Here is a 22128-nt window from a genome sequence, read left to right as displayed (position 1 = left end):
AAAAATTATGCATAAAACACTGACTAAATAAAGTATTGGCTAGGATATAGAACAACCAAAACACTTAAACTCTAAGTATACCAGGAAAAACAATTTAGTATTATTTTTTATAAAGATGCACAAACTTTATAATCCAGCAATTCCATTTTTCCTACAATCCCTCTGCCTGGAATATCCTATCTTTGCACAGCTAAATCTTACTCTTCTTTCAGATACCACCTGCAGAAGGTAGAAATACTATTTCTATGTTCTGAACTCCTATAGCACTTTGTAAGTGTTTTTGGCTCACCAATTTCTAGCCTGCATCATACGTATTTATATACAAGTCTTATCTTCTCTATCAAATTGTAAGCAAATAGAGAACAAGAACCTGCTTGATTTGACTTTTAATTACTATAAATTAGACACAGCTCCTGTGTACGGGAACATACGATAAAGACTCCAAACTACAGAATCAAGCTGTACAAAACCTAGCACGTAGAAGGCACTCAAATATTTGTTGAATAGGTGAATACCAATTTGGTTAGTGACTAACTGAATCAACCAGGAATTGCTGTGCATACCAAATATGAACTAGCTGTGAAAGTAAAATCAGAACACCAATTTGTGTATCTAAAGTCCCAAATGAATTTTTCTCCCAGATTCTAGCCTAATGTTGCATAGTGAGGGTCAACTACCAGCTACAAAGGGAAATCACTGCCAACAAAGCAGATAAAGAGTGAGGGCAGGATAGAAGGTGGAAAAAAGAAAAAGAAGGTAACAAAATAGGGTAAGTAAGAAATGGCAACATTATTGGATTGTAGGTCATCTTCCATAAGAATTATAAGAGGGCAAGAAAACTCAGAAAGCAAAGAAACACCTATAGACCTTTAGTAACAAAAACAACAAACAGGATAGGACAATTTTAAAAGATGAGGAAAGCTAGCCATCAATAGATTATGCAGTAGAGACTTTTTTCCTTAAACTTATTATGCAGTATTTCAGACATATAAAAAGGTTAAAAAATATATATACACACACATATATATGTGTGTGTATATATATATATATATATATATATATATATATATATAAAACAAATACCTGTGTACACTCCACTCAGCTTAAGAAACACAGCACTAACAGTTAAAGTTCTCTGTATACTTCCACAATTATATCCCCCTTCAACTCTCAGGGGCAACAGTATTCTGAATTTGGAGTTAAACATTCTTATTCATTTCTTCATAGTTTTACAGCGATGCCATTTTTTTAAAAGTAGTGGTTAGGGACTTCCCTGGTAGTCCAGTGGATAAGACTCCATGCTCCCAATCCAGGGGCCTGGGTTCAATCCCTGGTCAGGGAACTAAATTCCACAGGCCGCAACTAAAAGAGCCCATGTGGTACAACTAAAGATCCCGTGTGCTGCAACTAAGACCAGGCACAGCCCAATAAATAAATAAAATTTTTCTTAAAAGAAGCAGTGGATAAATTTTGTGACAAAGGGAGGAATTTCATCTGTCCATCACAAGAGATTCAGAATGAAAGGAACAAGCAGTAACAACTGACCAATTCTTAAGGCAAAGAGATGAAGGTTTGGAAGATAGGTGACAGCTTAAGGGGAAAAAAGGGAAAGTAAACAATACTGAAAAAGTAACACAGCAAAAAAGAAACAGCAAAAAAAGAAACAACAAAAATAACCAAAATTCAGTGTCAATGGAGAGAAACAGTTCCCTTAGAAACTGCTCATTCACTCAAGAAATAAGCACAAACTATTTGCTAGACACTGTTTTAAAAAATATTTATTTATTTATTTATTTATTTAGGCTGAGCCAGGTCTTAGTTGTGACGTGGGATCTTTGTTGCGGCATATGGGATCTTTAGCTGTGGCATGCAGGATCTTTTCATTGCAGCATGCAGGCTTCTTAGTTGTAGCATGTTAACTCTTACTTGCGTCATGCATGTGGAATCTAGTTCCCAGACCAGGGATCAAACCCGGGCCCCCTGCACTGTTGTCTTACCCACTGGAGTCTTACCTACTGGACCACCAGGGAAGTCCCTAGACACTCTTCTAAGGTACTAGGGATATAGCAGAGAACAGAACAAAGTCTGCCTTCAAGGAGCATTTATTCTAGTTGGGGAAAGAGGTAATCAAATGAATAGCACATGAGATGTTGGGGAAAAGATAAAGAACAGTAGAGAAGGCAGAGTGCTTGGTGGGGGGAAGGAGGAGCTTGCTATTTTATGTGGAGGTAGTTAGAGAAGGCCTCTCTGACAAAGGAACATTTAGGCAGAAACCTAAGGGAAGTGAGGAATGGAAGCATTACAGCAAATACAAAAGCCCTGAGGTGGGAGTGTGCATAGCACTTGAGGAACCATAAGAAGGCTAGATGTGGCTGGGGTCAGCAGCAAAGAGGAGTAGATATGGACGAGATGGTCACAGAGGCACCACATATGGAGCAATGCCACAAGTGGAGCTTCTATTCAAAGTGAAATGCAAAATCTCTACAGAGTCTTCAAGAGAAAAGTAACATGATCTGATCTACATTTTAAGTAAGGTAATCATATAATTTATCACTCAAACAGGGACATTTTGGTGAGTGAAGGAGGATGCTATTAATAGTCACATTACGACAAAAGGCATTAACGAGACTTTAATTTTAAAAGGCTGCTGTGTGGAGCCAGCCTGAAGGGGTTCCTCTGGCCAAATCTGGAACAACTGATCAAAATACACAGTGATAGTAAAAATTACAATCTATTGAATAAAGTAAGAATCTATACGGCTACACTGATAAAAATAAAATTTAAAAAGCTCTTTCCTTTTTTAAAAAAGTGACTCAGTTATACATATATATATTCTTTTTCATATTCTTTTCCATTATGATTTATCACAGGATACTGAATACATTTCCCTGTGCTATACAATAGGACTTTGTTGTTTATTCATCCTATATATAATAGTTTGCATCTGCTAATCCCAAACTCCCAATACTTCCCTCCCCCACCTCCCTCTTCAGGTTGGCAACCACAAGTCTGTTGTCTATGACTGTGAGTCTGTTTCTCTTTCATAGATATGTTCATCTGTGTCATATTTTAGATTCTGCATGTAAGTGATATCATATGGCACCTGTCTGTCTCTTTCTGACTTACTTTGCTTAGTATGATAATTTCTAGGTCCATCTATGTTGCTGCAAATGGTATTATTTCATTCTTTTTTTATTGCTGAGTAATATTCCATTGTGTGTGTGTGTGTATATATATATATATATATATATACCACATCTTCTTTATCCATTCCTTTGTTGATGGACATTTAGGTTGTTTCCATGTCTTGGCTATTGTAAATAGTGCTGCCATGAACGTAGGGGTGCATGTATCTGGAAAAGCTCTTTCATACAGTAGAAAGCTAACTAACAAATTTAGGAAGGAAGACATAATTAGAAAATCATCTATTAGCAATCATCATAATGATAACTGATTGGGCAAGAATCATCAATAAATGCTAAAATTGATAGGTAAAAGCTTGAAAAGTAATAGGATATTTACATAGTCTCAAAGTATTTCCCCACGAACTATTTATGAATTACAAAAGACAAATTTACAAGGGAGAAAACTGGCATATGCCACCTTCACTAAATGGCCAAACTTAACATTGCCAGCAGTGGAACAAACCGATAACACGTGCATCCTAATATGATACACAGAGAAGAGCTCAACATCATTTCTTGGGTATTACTACCCAGAGTGCATAAACTGAATTTAATCATGAGGAAACAAAAAACCCAACTGAGGGATATTCTATAAAATAACTGGCCTGTACTCATCAAATTGTCAATGCCATGAAAATACACAAAGACTCAGGAACTATTCTAGATTAAAGGAGACAAGAAAGACATGTCAGCCAAATCAACACATGATCTTGGATAGTCTTCAGCTGTAAAGGACATTACTGAGATGATTGGCAAAATGTGAATAAGTTACATAGCTAGATTAATAGCATTGTGTCAGTGTCAAGTTCCTGATTTTGATCATTGTACTGTGGTTATATAAGGGAACTTCCTGTTTCAAAAAAAGACACATTAAAGTATTTAGGTGTTAAGGAGCATCATATCTGTAACTTACTCTTAAATGGTTCAGAAAAAAAATAATTCTAGGTGTCTGAAGAAAGATAGAAGGTAAAACAAATTTAGTAAATGTTAACATTTAAGGAATCTGGGTGACGGGTATGCACAAATTCTTTGGACAATTTTTGCAAATGTTCCACAAGTCTGAAATTATTTTTTATTTAAATGAATACATCATTCACATACTTACAAAGCTTTCAGTGTAGAGAACAGACTGAGTGGGGGATGGTGACTGCAGAGTTAGAATCAGGGTTGGACCAATTAAAAGGCCATTGTAGGGCTTCCTAGGTGGCACAGTGGTTAAGAATCCACCTGCCAATGCAGGGGGCACGAGTTCGATCCCTGCTCCAGGAAGATCCCACATGCCAAGGAGCAACTAAGCCCATGTGCCACAACTACTGAGCCCACGTGCCACAACTACTGAAGCCCATGTGCCTAGAGTGCATGCTCCGCAACAAGAGAAGCCATGGCAACGAGGAGCCTGTGCACCACAACAAAGAGTAGCCCCCACTTGCTGCAACTAGAGAAACCCTGTGTGCAGCAACAAAGACCCAACACAGCCAATAAATAAATAAGTAAATAAATAGGTAAATTTTTTTACAAAAAGGTCATTGTAGATTAAGGACAGAGGTTATGGAAGACAGCAGAGTAGGAAGCTCTAGGAATTAGTCCTTTCACCAAAAGAACTATTGAGCGGGCAAGAAATACCTGAAGCAATTATTTTTAAACTCTGGAATCCAGTCCAACACTTTCAGCATCGAAGAGAGTGCTTGATGAAGAAAGAGGCTGGTAAATTTTAGTTAACTGCAGCATTTGGCAGAGCACCTATCATCCTCCAGCTCCCAGACCCATGGCAGGCAGCAGTGGGAACAACAGCCCAAGATCCTGTTGCGGCTTGCTGACGCAATAGGGATCCCGTTCTCCAAAAATCAACGTTGCGTGTCTTTTGGTTTTTGTTTCTTGGGTTTTTTTTGGCCGTGCTGCACAGCTTGCAGGATCTCCTTTCCTGACCAGGGATTGAACCTGGGCCAGGGCAGTCAAAGCTCAGAATCCTAACCACTAGGCAACCAGGGAACTCCCAAGGCTATGTGTCTCAATCACTGCTTTTGATTACTGAGAAGCTGGCAAAGAGGCTCACCATTCTCTCAACCCACATGGCAGAAATTGCTTCCCTAGCAAAGTGAGATGAAGTGATGCAAAGAAAGAGAACACTCTCTTTCCCTTTTCTAATTGGATCCAGGCATTTAAGGAAATCTGTCAAGTCACTGAAAGAGTGGAGATAACAGAAGAGACTTCAGTGACTATATACAGCAAGGAATATACTCTTTACAAAAATAGTTTACAAAAGTCACTAAACAAGTAGACAACTGCAGCTTTCATCCAATAATGACAGTAATCTCTAGGGAGGGAGTAGAATCTGATTTCCAGAGATACTACATTACAATACTCAAAATATCAAGTTCTCAACAAAAAATTAAAAGCATACAGGCAAATGAAAACTCAATGTTGCTAACTATTAGAGATATAAAAATCAAAACCACAATGAGGTATCACCTCACACAGGTTAGAATGGCTATCATCAAAAAACCTACAAACAATAAATGCTGGAGAGGGTGTGGGCAGAAAAGGAACCCTCCTACACTGTTGATGGGAATGTAAATTGGTGCAGACACTGTGGAAAACAATATGGAGCTTCCTCAAAAAACTAAAAATAGAGCTACCATAAGATCCAGCAATCCCACTCCTGGGCATATATCCAGAAAAGACAAAAACTATAATTTGAAAAGATACATGCACCCCAATGTTCATAACAGCACTATTTACAATAGCCAAGACATGGAAAGATCCCAAGTGCCTATCAACAGATGACTGGTTTAAGAAGATGAGTACATACATATACATACTGTGTACACACACACACATATATACACAATGGAATATTACTCACTCATAAAAAATAATTAAATATTGTCATTTGCAAGCAACATGGATGGACCTGAAGAATATTATACTAAGTGAAGTAAGTCAGACAAAGATAAGTAATATGACATCACTTATATGTGAAATCTAAAAAGATAATACAAATGAGTCTATAGGCAAAACAGAAACAGACTCACAGACATTGAAAACAAACTTATGGTTAGCAAAGGGGAAAGGAAGGAAGGAGGGATAAATTAGGAGTATGCAATTAACAGATACAAACTACTATATATAAAATAGATAAGCACGGATTTACTGTATGACACAGGGAACTATATTCAATACCTTGTAATAACCTACAATGGAAAATAATCTGAAAAAATATATAACTGAATCACTTTGCTGTACACCAGAAACTAACACAATATTGTAAATCAATTATACCTCAATTTCTAAAAATTTACAAAGCATACAAAGACACAGGAAAATACAGCCCATTCACAGGAAAAAAAGAAATTGACTGAAATCATCCCCAAGCAAGCCCAGATACTAGACTTACTAGACAAAGATTTACGTTAACTGTCTTTTTTTTTTTTTTTTTTTTTTTTTTTTTTTTTTTGGCACACGGGCTTAGTTGCTCCGTGGCATGTGGGATCTTCCTGCAGCTGGGATCGAACCCGTGACCTCTGCATTGGCAGGCGGATTCTTAACCACTGCGCCACCTAGGAAGCCCGTTAACTGTCTTTAATATGCTCAAAGAGCTAAAGCAAACCATGGACAAATAACTAAAGGAAACCAGGAGAACAATGTATGAACAGTATGGAATAGCAACAGAAAGACAGAAAGCATAAAAAGGAACCAAACAGAAATTCTGGACTTTTTTGTACAATAGCTGGCATTAAAAATTCACTAGAGGGGGACTTTCCTGGTGCTCCAGCAGTTAAGACTCCACACTCCCAATGCTGGGGGCCCGATTCAATTCCTGGTTAGAGGGCTTCCTAGGTGGTGCAGTGGTTGAGAATCCGTCTGCCATTGCAGGGGCACGGGTTCGATCCCTGCTCCAGGAAGATCCCACATGCCATGGAGCAACTAAGCCCGTGCGCCACAACTATTGAGCCCATGTGCTGCAATTACTGAAGCCCACGTGCCTAGAGCCCATGCTCTGCAACAAGAGAAGCCATGGCAATGAGGAGCCTGTGCACCACAAAGAAGAGTAGCCCCCACTCACCACAACTAAAAAGAAAGCCTGCGCACAGCAAAAAAGACCCAACACAGCCAATAAAATTAATTAATTAAATTAATTAATTTAAAAAAATCCTGGTCAGGGAACTAGAGCCCACAAGCTGCAACTAAAGATCCCACTTAGGGCAATGAAGATCCCGCATGCCACAACTAAGACCCAGTGCAGCCAAATAAATAAATAAATATTAAAAAAAAAAAAACCCTAGAGGTGTTCAACATCAGATTCAACCTGGCATAAAGAAAGAGTCAGTGAACTTGAAGACAGGACAACTGAAATTACTCAGCCTGAGTAGCACAAAGGGAAATGAATGAAGAGGGACTTCCCTGGTCCAGTGGTTAAGACTCAGCACTCCCACTGCAGGGGGTGTGGGTTCAATCCCTGGTCTGGAAACTAGGATCCCAAATGCCACGTGGTGTGACCAAAAATTAAAAAAATTAAATTAAGAAGAAAAGAAAAATGAACAGAGCATAAAGGGCCTTGGTACACCATTATATGTACCAACATACATATTATGGGAGTCCCAGGAGGAAAAGAGGAAGAAAAAAAAAATTAAAGACATAATCATCAAGAACTGTCAAAACTGATGAAAGACATGAATCTACACATCCAAGAAGCTCAACAAACTTCCGTAGGATAAATCCAAAGAATTCCACTCCAAGATGCATTGTATTCAAACTGATGAAAAACAAACAGAATAGTCAAAGCAGCAGAAAGGAAGTAACTCATCATACATGAGGGACCCTCAATGAGATTAACAGCCGATATCTCATCAGAAACCATGGAGGCCAGAAGGCAGGGGATGATATATTTAAAATGCTGAAGGTAAAAACTATGAACTAAGAATTCTAAAATAAAAGAGAAATCAAGACATTCCTCAACAAAAGCCAAGGGAGTTCATCACCAACTGACCTGCCCTATAAGAAATGCTAAAGGGAAATGAAAGGGAAAGGCTAAAATGAAAGAATACTAGGTGGTAACTCAAAGTCATAAAAGAAATAAAGATCATTACATCATCAAAACAATTATTTACAAACAATAAATGCTGGTGAGGTATGAAGAAAAGGGAACCCTCCTACACTGTTGGTGGGAATGTAAACTGGTACAACCACTATGGAGAACACTTTGGAGGTTCCTTAGAAGGCTAAAAATAGAACTATCATATGATCCAGCAATCCTATTCCTGGGCATATATCCAGAGAAAACCATAATTCGAAAAGATACATGCACCTCAGACGTCCCAGGTGGTGCAGCGGTTAAGAATCTGCCTGCCAATGCAGGACACATGGGTTCAAGCCCTGCCCCAGGAAGATAACACACACCATGGAGCAACTAAGCCCGTGTGCCACAACTATTGAGCCTGTGCTCTAGAGCCTGTGAGCCACAACTATTGAGCCCATGTGCCACAACTACTGAAGCCCACATGCCTAGAGCACAAGCTCTGCAACAAGAGAAGTTACCACACTGAGGAGCCCTTGCACCAAAATGAAGAGCAGCCCCTGCTTGCAGCAACTAGAGAAAACCCATGTGCAGCAACAAAGACCCAACAGAGCCAATAAAAAAAATAAATCCAATAAATAAATAAATTTTTTAAAAGATACATGCACCTCCATGTTCACTGCAGCACTATTTACAATAGCCAAGACATGGAAACAACCTAAATGATCATCAACAGAGGAATGGATAAAGAAGATGTGGTACATATATACAATGGAATGTTATTCAGCCAAAAAAAAAAGAATGAAATAATGTCATGTGCAACTATATGAAAGGACCTAGAGATTACCATACTAAGAAAAGTAAGTCAGACAGCAAAAGACAAATATCATATGATATCACTTAAACATGCAATCTAAAAAGATGACACAAATAGGGACTTCCCTGCTGGCACAGTGGTTAAGAATCTGCCTGCCAATGCAGAGGACACAGGTTCGATCCCTGGCCTGGGAAGATCCCACATGCCGAGAAGCAACTAAGCCCCTTGGGCCACAACTACTGAGCCTGTGTGCCACAACTACTGAAGCCCCTGTGCCTAGAGCCCATGCTCCACAACAAGAGAAGCCACTGCAATGAGAGGCCTGTGCACCACAACAAAGAGTAGCGCCCCCTCATCACAACTAGAGAAAGCCTGCACACACCAATGAAGACCCAACACAGCCAAAAATAAATCAATTAAAAAAATAAAGAGGACACAAATGAACTTATTTACAAAACAGAAACAGACTCACAAACTTCAAAAACAAACTTATGGTTACCAAAGGGGAAAAGTGGAGCGGAGGGATAAATTAGGAGTTTCAGATTAACATATACACACTACTATATATAAAACAGATAATCAGCAAAGACCTACTGTGTAGCACAGAGAACTCTACTCAATATTCTGTAATAACCTTTATGGGAAAAGAATCTGAAAAAGAATGGATATATGTATATGTATAACTGAGCTACTTTACTGTACACCTGAAACTAACACAACATCGTAAATCAATCATAACCCAATAGAAAATAAAAATTAAATTTAAAAAATTAAATTTAATGATTTCATAATTTTAAAAAAGATCATTACAAAGGTTACCTAGATAAACATACAAGATAGTATACTGTATTTTTGGTATATAACTTCTCTTTCATTTCTTATATGATTTAAAAGACAAATGCTAAAAAGAAGAATAAATAAAAAAATAAAAGACAAATGCATAAAATAATAATTATAAATCTACAGTAACAGGAACATGATGCATAAAGTAATTTGTGACAATAACAACATAAAGAGGGGAAATGTAGTTAATATGTGTTCTTTTATTAATTGAGATATAACTGACATATAACACTGTAATAGTTTCAGGTATACAACATAATGATTTGATATGCATATATACCACAAAATGATCAGTAAGTATAGTTTAATGTATGCTCATGAAGCTAAGTTGGCATCAATTCAAACTAGATCGCTATAAACTCAAGATATTAACTGTAATCCCCACAGTAAGCACTGAGAAAATAACTTTAAAAATATACAAAAAAGAAAATGAAGAGGGAAACAAAATGGTACAATAAAAAAATCAAACACAAAGGAAGGCCATATTGGAGGAACTGAGAAACAAAAAAAAGATAAATGACATATAGAAAACAAATAGCACAATGGCAGAAATAAGTTTTTCATTATCACTAATCACTTTAAGTACGAACGGACTAACTGACCAATTAAAGACACAGATTCACAGAAAAGATGAAAGAAAAAAAAAAGACCAACCACACGTTGTTTACAAAAGACTCATTTTAGTTACAACACACAATATGGTGAAATGAAAAAATGAAAGAAGATATTCCATGCAAATAGTAAACAAAAGAGCTGCAGTGACCATACAAACATGAGACAAAATGGAACTTAAAAACTGTTACAAGAGGGACTTCCCTGGTGGTCCAGTGGTTAAGAATCCACCTTCCAATGCAGGGGACAGGAGTTCAATCCTTGATCAGGAAACTACGATCCCACATGCAACTAAGCCCTCGTGCTGCAACTACTGAGCCTGTGTGCTCTGCAGCCCAAGCACTGCAATGAAGAAAAACCCACGCACCACAACAAAGACCCACCCAGCACAGCCAGAAAAAAAAAACTGTTACAAGAAACACAAAAGAAAAAAAAAAGAAAGAGACACAAAAGACATTTTATATTGATTTAAAAGGCCAATTTATCAATAAGATAAAATAAACATGTACACACCCAAAAATCAGAGCCCCCAAATTTAAGAATCTAAAACACTGATAGAATTGAAGGCGTAAATAGACATTTCTACCATTAAGGACTTAAATACCCCACTGTAAATAATGAGTGGGACATCTAGACAGAGTATCAATAAGGTAACAAAGGATTTGAACAATACTATAAACTATCTAAACCTAACAGACATATACAGAACATTCCACCCAACAACAGCAGAATATATTATCTTCTCGAGGACACATAAAACATTCTCCAGGAGAGATCCACATGTTAGGCCATAAACCAATTCTCAGTAAATTTAAAAAGATCAACATCATACAAACCATCTTCTCTGACCACAATGGAAGAAAGCTAGAAATCAATAAAATAAGGAAAACTGGAAAATGTGCAAATACATGGAAATTAGTGCACTCTTAAACAACCAATGGGTGAAAGAAGAAATCACTAGGGAAATTTAAAAATACTTTGAGACAAATGAAAATGAAATCACAAGCAGTACTTAAGGGGAATTTTATAGTTGTAAATGCCCACACTAAAAAAGGAAGAAAGACCTCAAATCAAACAATCTAACTTTACATCTTAAGGGACTAGAAAAAGAGCAAATTAAATCCAAAACTAGCAGAAAGAAGAAAATAACAAATATGAGCAGGAAAAAATAAAATAGAGAATTTAAAAAATAGCAGAGGATCAAAACCAAAAGTCAGTTCTTTAAAAAGATAAACAAAATTGAAAAACTTTTAGCTACACTGTCCAAGGGAAAAAGAGAGAAGGTAAACATAAATAAAATCAGAAATGAAAGTGGGATATTACTACCAACCTTATAGAAACGAAAGGATTACAAGAGAATACTATGAACAATTATATACACAAAAATTAGATAATTTAGATGAAACAGATTTCTAGAAACACAGAAAGTACCAAAACTAACTCAAGAAGAAATTTAAAAATCTCAATATACCTATTAACAAGCAATGGAGGGACTTCCTAGGTAGCACAGTGGTTAAGAATCTGCCTGCCAGTGCAGGGGACACAGGTTTGATCCCTGCTGCAGGAAGATCCCACATGCTGTGGAGCAACTAAACCCATGCGCTACAACTATTGAGCCTGTGCGCCACAACTATTGAGCCCATGTGCCACAACTACTGAAGCTCACATGCCTAGAGCCCATGCTCCACAACAGGAGAAGCCACTGTAATGAGGAGCCCGCACACCTCAATAAAGAGTAACCCCGCTCACTGCAACTAGAGAAAGCCCATGTGCAGCAATGAAGACACAATGCACCCAGTAAATAAATAAATTTATTTAAAAAAAAAAGAAAAAGCAATGGAATCAATAATCAAAAACTTCTCAACGAAGAAAAGTCTAGGACCAGATGACTTCATTGGTGAATTTTACCAAACATTTAAACATCATTCTTACTCAAATTCTTCCAAAAAAAGAAGAAAAAAAAAAAAATAGAAGGAACACTTCCTAACATTCTAATGAAGCCAGCATTATCCTGATACCAAAGCCAGAAAAAGATATAAAAAAAGAACACTACAGACACAAAAATATCCCTTATGAATAAAGACACAAAAATCCTCAATAAAATACTAGCAAACTGAATCCAATAGCACATTAAAATGATTCTAAACCATGACCAACTGGGATTTATCCCAGGAATGTAAGGGTAGTTCAGATAAGGAAATCACTCAATGCAACAACCCCACATGATTCTCTCAATAGAAAAGGCATTGGAGGGACTGCCCTGTTGGTGCAGTGGTTAAGAATCCGTCTGCCAATGCAGAAGACACAAGTTCAAGCCCTAATCCAGGAAGATCCCACGTGCCGCAAAGCAACTAAGCCTGTGCACCATAGCTACTGAGCCTGCACTCTAGAGCCCATGAGCCACAACCACTGAGCCTGTGTGCCACAACTACTGAAGTCCACCTGCCTAGAGCCTGTGCTCTGCAACAAGAGAAGTCACCATAATGAGAAATTTGTGCACTGCAACAAAGAGTAGCCCCCATTTGCCACAAATAGGAAAAGCCTGTGTGCAGCAACAAAGACCCAATGCAGCCTAAGTAAATACAAAAATAAATAATTGTTTAGGGGGAAAAAAAAAGAGAGAAGGCACTGGACAAAATTTAATACCCTTTCATGAAACAAACACTGAGCAAAACCTTGAAGACACCATGCTAAGTGAAAAAAACAGTCCCAATAACACCCAAAATAAAATACATAGGAATAAATTTAACCAAGGACGTGAAAGACTTCTACATTGAAAACTACAAAGCATTGCTTAAAGAAATTAAAGATGACCCAAATAAATGGAAAGACATTCCATGTTCATAATTGATAAACTTAATATTGTTAAGATGGCAAAGGTAACTCCCAAAGCTATTTACAGATTCAGTGAAATCCCTATCAAAATTCCAATGGTCTGTTTTGCAGAAACAGAAAAGCTTACCCTCAAATTTGTATGGACCTACAAGGGGCCCTGAATAGCAAAAAACAGTATTAGAAAAGAAAAACAAAATAAGAGGAATTACATTTCCCAATTTCAGAGCTTATTATGAAGCTACAGTAATCAAAACAGTGTGGTACTAGCAAAACAGACATATGAACCAATGGAACAGAAGAGAGTCCACAAATAAATCTTTACCTGTAAGCCCACTTGATTTTCAATGGGGCTACAAAGAACAGTCAATAGGAAATGAACAAATGGCTGGGACAACTGGACATCCACATACAAACAAACGAAGTTGGACCCTGACCCCACTTTAAATACAAAAATTAACTCAAAATGGACCAATGACCTAAACATAAGAGCTTAAACTATAAACTCTCAGACGAAATCACAGGGTAAATTACCATGACTTGACTTTGGCAATAGATTTTTAGAGTTGACAGCAAAATCGCAAGCAACAAGGGACTTCCCTGGTGGCACAGTGGTTAAGAACCCACCTGCCAATGCAGGGCACACAGGTTAGATCCCTGGCTGGGGAAGATCCCACATGCCACAGAGCCACTAAGCCTGGGTGGCACAACTACTGAGCCTGTGCTCGAGAGCCCATGAGCCACAACTACTGAGCCCGAATGCCACAACTACTGAAGCCCATGCGCCTAGAGCCCATGCTCCACAAGAGAATCCACCACACTGAGAAGCCTGCACACCATAAGGAAGAGTAGTCCCCCGCTTGCCACAACTAGAGAAAGCCTGCGTACAGCAACAAAGACCCAACGCAGCCAAAAAAAAAAAAAAGCACAAGCAACAAAAAGGATAGATAAATTGGACTTCACCAAAATTAAACACTTTTGTGAATCAAAGGACACTATCAAGAATGTTAAAAGACAACCTGCTGAATGGGAGAAAATATCTACAAACCATATATCTGATAATGATCTAGTAACTAGAAACTATAAAGAACGCTTACGGCTCAGCAACAAAAAGACAAAAACCCAATTTAAAACCAGGCAAAGGACTTGAATAGACACTTCTCCAAAGAAGATACACAAATGGCCAACAAGCAAATGAAAAGATGTCAACATTATAGTCATCAAGGAAATTTAGAACAAATAATACTACTACTTCACACTCACTAAGATGACTTTACTTTTAAAAAACAGAAAGCAACAAGTATTGGTGAAGATGTAGAGAAATATGAACCCTTGTACATTGCTGGTAACAATGTAAAATGGTTCAGCTGCTGTGTAAAACTGCTTGGCAATTCTTTTTTTTTTTTTTTTGCTTGGCAATTCTTGAAAAAGTTAAGCATACACTACACACCTTTTAGAATGGCCAAAACCCAGAACAATGACACCACCAAATCCTGTCAAGATGTGGAATAACACAAGAACTCTTACTTATTGCTGGTAGGAATGCAAAGTGGTACAGCCACTTTGAAGGCAGTTTTGTACAAAACTAAACATACTCATAACGGGCTTCCCTGGTGGCTCAGTGATTAAGAATCCACCTGCCAATGCAGGGGAGACACAAGTTCAATCCCTGGTCTGGGAAGATCCTACATACCTTGGAGCAACTAAGCCTGTGAGCCACAACTACTGAGCCCACGTGCCACAACTACTGAAGTCCGTGCACCTAGAGCCCGTGCTCCACAACAAGAGAAGCCACTGCAATGAGAAGCCTGCACACTGCAATGAAGAGTAGCCCCCACTCTCTGCAACTAGAGAAAACCCACGTGCAGCAAAAGACCCAACACAGCCAAAAAAATTAATTAATTAAAAAAAAAATACCATGTGATCCAACAATGGCATTCCTTGGTATTTACCCAAAGATGAAAACTATCAGCACACAGATGTTTATAACAGCTTTATTTATAATGCCAAAACTTGGAAGCAACCAAGATGTCCTTCAGTAGGTGAATGGATAAATAAACTCTGATACATACAATGATATATTATCCAGTGCTTAAAAAAAAAAGAGCTATCAAGCCATGAAAAGACATGGAGGAATTTAAATGCATATTACTAAGTGAAAGAAGCCAATATGAGAAGGGCTACATATTGTATGATTCCAGTTATATGACATTCCGGAAAGGCAAAACAATGGAGACAGTAAAAAGATCAACATTAGCAAGGAGTTGGGGTAGGGGTGGGGGAATGAATAGGCAGAGCACAGAGGATTTTTAGGGCAGTGAAAATACTTTGTATGATACTGCAATGGTGGAAACAAGTCATCATATATTTGTCCAAACCTACAGAACATTCAATACCAAGAGTGAACCGTAAGGTAGACTATGGACTTTGGGTGATTATGATGTGTCATTGTAGGTTCACCAATGTAGGTAAAAAGTGTGCACCACTCTGGCAGAAGATGTTGATAATAGGGGTGGCTATGCATGTGTGGAGGCTGGGGGTATATGGGAAATTTCTATACCTTCCTCTCAATATTGCTATGAACCTAAAACTGCTCTTAAAGAAAACAAAAACAAACAAAAAGCTTTAAATTATAAAGAAAAAAAAAAAAGAAAATAGTTAAGTATAGAATTACCACATGGCTCAAAAATTCCAATCCTAGGTATATACCCAAAAGAAATGAAAACATATGTCTAGTACAGCATAGTTAACTATAGTTAACAATACTGTATTGCATACTTTAAAGCTGCTAAGAGACTAAACCTTAAAAGTTCACCTCTAAGAAATTTTGTAACTATGTATAGTAATGGATGTTAACTAGACTTATTGTGGTGATCATTTCACAATACATACAAATGTCCAATCATTATATAGTACACCTGAAACTGATACAACGTTATGCATCATTATACTTCAATTAAAAAATATGTCTACCCAGAAACTTGAACACAAATGTTTATAAACATTTTCTTTATAAACATAGTGCTATGTTAGCATTATTCATAATAGTCAAAAGGTGGAAACAACCCAAATACCCATCAATGGATGAATGGTTAAACAAACTATGATATACATACGACGGCATACTATTCACGCATGAAAAGGAACAAATTACTGAAGTACTGATACATGCTACAACAACGGATGAACCCTGAAGCCATTATGCTCAGTGAAAGTAGCTGTCTAGCTGTGACAAAAGGTCATACATCATATGATTCCATTTATGTGAAATTCAGAATACTAAATGCACAGAGACAGAATGCATATTAGTGATTAACAAGGAGAGGAGGGAGGGAGAAATGCGGAGCAATTGCTTAACAGGTACAGGGCTTTCTCTTGGGGTGATGAAAATGTTTTGGAACTAGAGAGAAGTGGTGGTTGCACAACACTGTAAACATACTAAATGCCACTGAATTATCCACTTTAAAATGGTTAACTTTGGACTTCCCTGGTGGTCCAGTGCTTAAGACTCCTCGGTCCCAATGCAGGAGGCTCAGGTTCCATCCCACATGCCACAACTAAGACCCAGCGCAGCCAAATAAATAAACATTTCTTAAAAATAATTTTAATAAATAAAGTGGTTAACTTTACGTAATATGAATTCCACCTCAACTTTAAAAAAATGAAAGTTTTAAGACAATTTTAATCTTTACTCTTTCAATAATAGCTTTATTGAGATACAATTCATATATCATACAATTCACCCAGTTAAAGTGTACAATTGTCTTTACTGTAGTCACAGAGCTATGCAATCATTACCACAACTGTAAAACATTTTTATCACCCCTGCCCCCCCCAAAAAAACCCAGTACCTATTAGCAGTCATTCCCCATTCCCTCCTTTAACACAGCTCTAGTCAACCACTAATCTACTTTCTGTCTCTACAGATTGATCTATTCTGGACATTTCCAAGAAACAAAATCATATGCAGTCTTTTGTGACTGGCTTGTTTCACACAGCATATTTTCAGGCAATTTCTTTTATTTTAACTATAAAGTTTGTGCCATGTATTAAAATGTAAGTAAAAAAGTAAGAAGACTATTAAAGGACCACTTACGAAAAGAATACAATTACTGAATGCGATGGCAGATCAAGAATCAAAAACAGAAAGCCAGCTAAAATTAGGAGATTGGAATTGCCATATATACGTTACTAATAAGAAAAAAAAACCAAATTGTACACTCTAAAGATATGCAGTTTATTGTGTTAACTGTATCTCAATAAAAGTTCTTTAAAAAATTTAAAAAAAATAAAATATATGCTCCAGCTTAAAAAAAAAAAAAAAAAGCCAGCTAAGAGCCAAGATGAATCTTTATAAAGTATAAACCAATAGATGTGAAGTGAAACCATTATAAGATGCAGTAGAAATAAACAAATCAGGGTAAAACATATACGTTAGAGAAATTATTTTACAAAACAAATTGCTGTCAAAAAGAACATTTTCCCTAACAAAGGTTTAGGAAAAGCAATCACAGATTTAGTTAAAAGAAGAAACAGGGAGAGCAAAGAATCATTGTCTCTGAGTATAAAAACTCCTCCAGTCAGTGGTTCTCAAAATGTAGTCCCTGGACTATGTGCATCAATATCATCTAAGAACTTGTTTTTAAAAATTCAGATTTCTGATCTGTGCCCCCGACAATCACCAAAGATGGGTCATTGGAAGTCATCTGGAAACATTAAAACCATTTAGCATTTATGAGATGACTCTCATAAATGCTAAAGTTTGAGAACTAATATCCAAGTAACACAAATAATGCAAATGATTAAATGTGTGTAAGAGGGGCTTCCTAGGTGGCGCAGTGGTTAAGAATCCGCCTGCCAATGCAGAGGTCACGGGTTCGATCCCTGCTCTAGGAAGATCCCACATGCCGCGGAGCAACTAAGCCCGTGTGCCCAAAAAAAAAAAAAAAAAAAAAAAAAAAAAATGTGTGTAAGAAAAAGAGCAAAGAAAAAATAATTAAAAAGAAAAAACATTTTGCACATTGGGCTGTTGAGAAAACATAAACTGATCTTTGAAAACGATTTTGGATTTGATGTTGGAAAAAAATTCCAAATGTGTAAATATGCAAGCCATTCTACTAATACCTGTGAGGACCACTCAGAGTATGAACAGGCAAGCACTCATAAATGTAAGGTTGCATGGTAGAGAGAGCACATAGCTGATACCCAAGTTTGTTGATGATGTCAAACTATTTTTATAACAAGTACAGTTATATTTAATCATCTCCATTCTTAACTCTGATAACCCAGACAAAACTAAACTTTTTGCTGTAGCAATCTTTACATGAACAACAGCATAAACTGTCAATTATTGTCAGATACTGACATTCAAGCTCAGGGTTAAGGCATTTACTTTGAGACCAAGTTAATCCCTATTTTTATGGTAAGACTTACGTAAACAAGGACAGACAAAATTAGAGTTAAATTTCTCAAGAGCACTGGATGACAGAACTCAAATTTCCCTGAAAATCACTAAAATATGTATTCAAGGATAGCCTTTATTATCCTAACTGTAAGCAGATTCCTGAAGATGAAGTACTCTAACTCATAATTTTACTTCATTGAGGAAAGTCCACTTTGGTTTAGCAGAGTTAAAGAAAGGAAGTTCATTTTTATAACTCTCAAAGGAGCTCACTAACAGAATGCAAAATTTGTCCACTTTCCCCATAAAAGGCATCCTCCCACTATAAACTCATATACCTAATTAAAGTGCTAAATTCTAAAGTCCCTTTGACTCATTTAGGTTAAGCCTTATAATGCATTTGGAAACCCAATTATATTCCATCAAACATTAAAAAGCAGATGTTTTAACATTTCCATTCATGGCTTTTGCACATCTTATAAACGAAACAAACTATTGGGGGAATGAAGTAGCTAAGGCATGCAAATAAATTACATGGGAGGTTATGTTGCTTTCAAAGGAGATTTTTATTTATTATCAACATTTGGCTTGATACATGAAGGTCTGGAAGCATCTAAAAGTTCTTTTTGACACTTTTTCATTTCACAGCTTATGTTTCAAAAGTCAGAAACCTCAGAATTGAGTAAAGCCTGAAAGCAGGTTAAGATACAGATGTGTCGACTTCTTCATTAGTCTCACATTTCCTCCCAACAAGCAGTCAACCAATATTCATCATTAAGCTCCAACTCCCTAAACATCTCTCACGTGTACAACGTGGCCTCTTCTTCACACAAGTCCAGTGCAACCTACCCACACATGCACACACACCAACAATTTCCAAGTCACTCACACGGGCACAACAGCCTCTCAACATTCATCTGGTTGGTAATCAAGGGCCATTCTTCTTGACACTGCCTATAATCTCTTTTTCCATTTCTACCACAATACTCACTACTGAACACAACAAAAGAAACAAGTTCCTTTTCTCTAACCGTAGAGAGCTTCTCTAACTCTATACCCCTCTTTTTTTCCCCCTTATTCTCTATCCTGCCTTTGTTATTTAGAAGGTGCAGGGTCTGGGAAAATCTCACTCACCTCATGCTATAGGCACCAGCACCCAGTTCCTGGCCGATCCCGGATAGACTAGCATCAAAGTCCTGCACCAGCCCGGATTCAATCACCTCATCGGCCAGAGGCAGCTTCAGAGCCCAGGCCATCCTGGCTCCTTCCTTGCCCCAGGAGACACCGTTTCTTGTGCAAAGGCGAGTAGTGTGATTCTACCCAACGGGGGCAAGACTGCAAGACTGTAGAAAACTCCAAACCAGTATCTCCCACGCAGTACCCACAGCCACCCCCAAGCCCAGCCCACACAACTAATCTCCCGCACCCTTGGCTTCTCGCTCCCGGCTGCCCTGACTTCAAAATCCCCCCCACCCCCCACCCCAGCTCTCTGGAGCCGCGAGAGGGACCTTTGGCTTAACTCTTCCAGACTGCCCAAAGGCAACCCTGGTCTCCTCGCACTCCCACTCTTTGGGCTCTCTCCTTGAACTCGTGGTGGTCACTCGCTGCTTTCCAAACAGACCAGCTGCAGCGACCCGCCGCCGCTCCCACGCGGCTTTCGCACCTTCTCCCCCGCCCCTTTCTGCTGGAAACCCCCTCCCTCCCGGGAACTGCTCTCCCTTTCCCCTCCAGGCCTCGCTTCCGGTCAGTTCCAAGATCACTTCCGGTCACTCCTTCTCAATCCCACAGCTCTTAGAACCAAATCCAGGTTGCCGCTGAGCTGACTCCCCTCCCTCTGCAGCTTCCCACGGCCTCGAAACACGGATGGAAAAAGCCCAACCCCGGCTTGAAACCCAGACTCCCCAGGCTCCTCCACCGCCCGCCACCCCAGCTCCAACCAATCATGGCGCCCTCTTCCTTCGCCGGTCCGGCGAACGTGACGTCACCCTGACGCTAGCCAATGAAGAAGCGATTCCTCCAGCCTTGGCAGTGATGATAGGCCAGCTACGCCACGGCTCCCCGCCCCCGGAGATGGGCTGGGCAATCTGGGAGGGGAGACGGCGTGCGTCAGGTGGCCGGGTTTAAACGTCTCTCGTTGTGGCTACCTGAGTTCTGGAGTCCGCGGAGTAGAGAGTCAGCGCCCTAAGGCGTGGGTGGAGCTTTCACTCTAGCCTTTCTGAGCCCGCACCCACACCCTGGCTGACTTACCCAAACGCTCTTAACAAGTGCTTGTTTGCTCCTGGAATACGGCCTCTTTAAACTCACCCCTCCGGGGGTAAACACCCTGCTTAAGTCCCACTTCCCTGGATAGCCTTTTTATCTTCCGCATTCTCCCTTAATGTTTTTCAACAGGAGAGTATGAGATAGGTGAAAGTATTGTAGTTTTTATTTTTTTATTTTTTTTTTTTTTAGTATTGTAGTTTTTAAAAGGTGGAGGTCTGAAGATCACGATTTGTGCTGGCGTCTTCATTTACTAGTTTGCTGACCAGAATAATCATTAAATCATACCTAGATTTAGCTTTCTCATATTTGAAAAGTGGGGATAAACACACATGCTCCACCTACCTCCTGTGAGGTTTAAATAATAATGTCCATTGTTTATTGAGCATCAGCTGTATACAAGGAACTTTATTGTATTATCAGTAATCCTCAAAACAATCCTAACTAGATTTACAATTATAAAGATAAGTATATATAAGATAGACATATATATACTACCAACTGTAAAATAGATAGCCAGTGGGAAGTTGTTGTATAACAAAGGGAATTCAACTCGAGGATGGAAGATGACTTAGAGGACTGGGATGGGGGGGGGGGGGACTCGAGGGAGGGAGGGAATAAGGGGATATGTGTATAAAAACAGATGATTGAACTTGGTGTACCCCCCAAAAAATAATAAATAAATTAAAAAAAAAAAGATAAGTATTAATGACCTTCATTTTACCAATCAGGGCAGGAGGCTAAGGGCTTAAGTTGGCCTAAGCTAAACTGGGATGCCAAACTCGGATGCCAAACTCAGAGCTGATTACAAACCCTGATAATTTTCACTACAAGACATTGCCTTGTAGTGAAATGTGAAAGTATTGGTTCATTGCTGGATTGCATTATTTAACTTTTACAGTCTTGAGATAGATGGATACATAGATACAAATAGACAGATAGCTGACTTTTTCACTAGACTATGACCTCCTAAAGAAAAGAGAATACATATTTTTTTCAAGTATGTGTTCTAAATATCTCCTGGTATAGTTCCTGTATTCAATAGGACTTTTTTTTTAATGTTTATTGAATTAAAAAAAAGAAAGATAGAAAGGAAAGAGGTTGACATGAAATTGACAGCACGCCTCCAGTTTCAGCCAGAGTCTTCTCTCTCTTTGAGAGCTCT

At 38.4% G+C, this 22128-nt stretch overlaps 1 protein-coding gene across 2 annotated transcripts in view; it reads right to left on the bottom strand.

Moving 5' to 3' along the window:
• TFCP2 (transcription factor CP2) overlaps positions 1–20660 on the bottom strand; it is a 59353-nt gene extending 38693 nt beyond the window's left edge. For both annotated transcript variants that reach the window (XM_057703085.1, XM_057703086.1), the window contains exon 1: positions 19839–20660. In XM_057703085.1, coding sequence (XP_057559068.1) covers positions 19839–19960 — 122 coding nt within the window. In that variant the 5' untranslated portion in view covers positions 19961–20660. The remainder of the gene's footprint in view (positions 1–19838) is intronic.
• Positions 20661–22128: the final 1468 nt, after the last annotated feature.

Source organism: Hippopotamus amphibius, chromosome 12, assembly GCF_030028045.1.
Source record: "Hippopotamus amphibius kiboko isolate mHipAmp2 chromosome 12, mHipAmp2.hap2, whole genome shotgun sequence".
In the NCBI taxonomy this organism is placed as follows: domain Eukaryota; kingdom Metazoa; phylum Chordata; class Mammalia; order Artiodactyla; family Hippopotamidae; genus Hippopotamus; species Hippopotamus amphibius.
The sequence above is the reverse complement of the archived record's forward strand: the minus strand, read 5'-3'. Positions and strand labels throughout refer to the sequence as shown.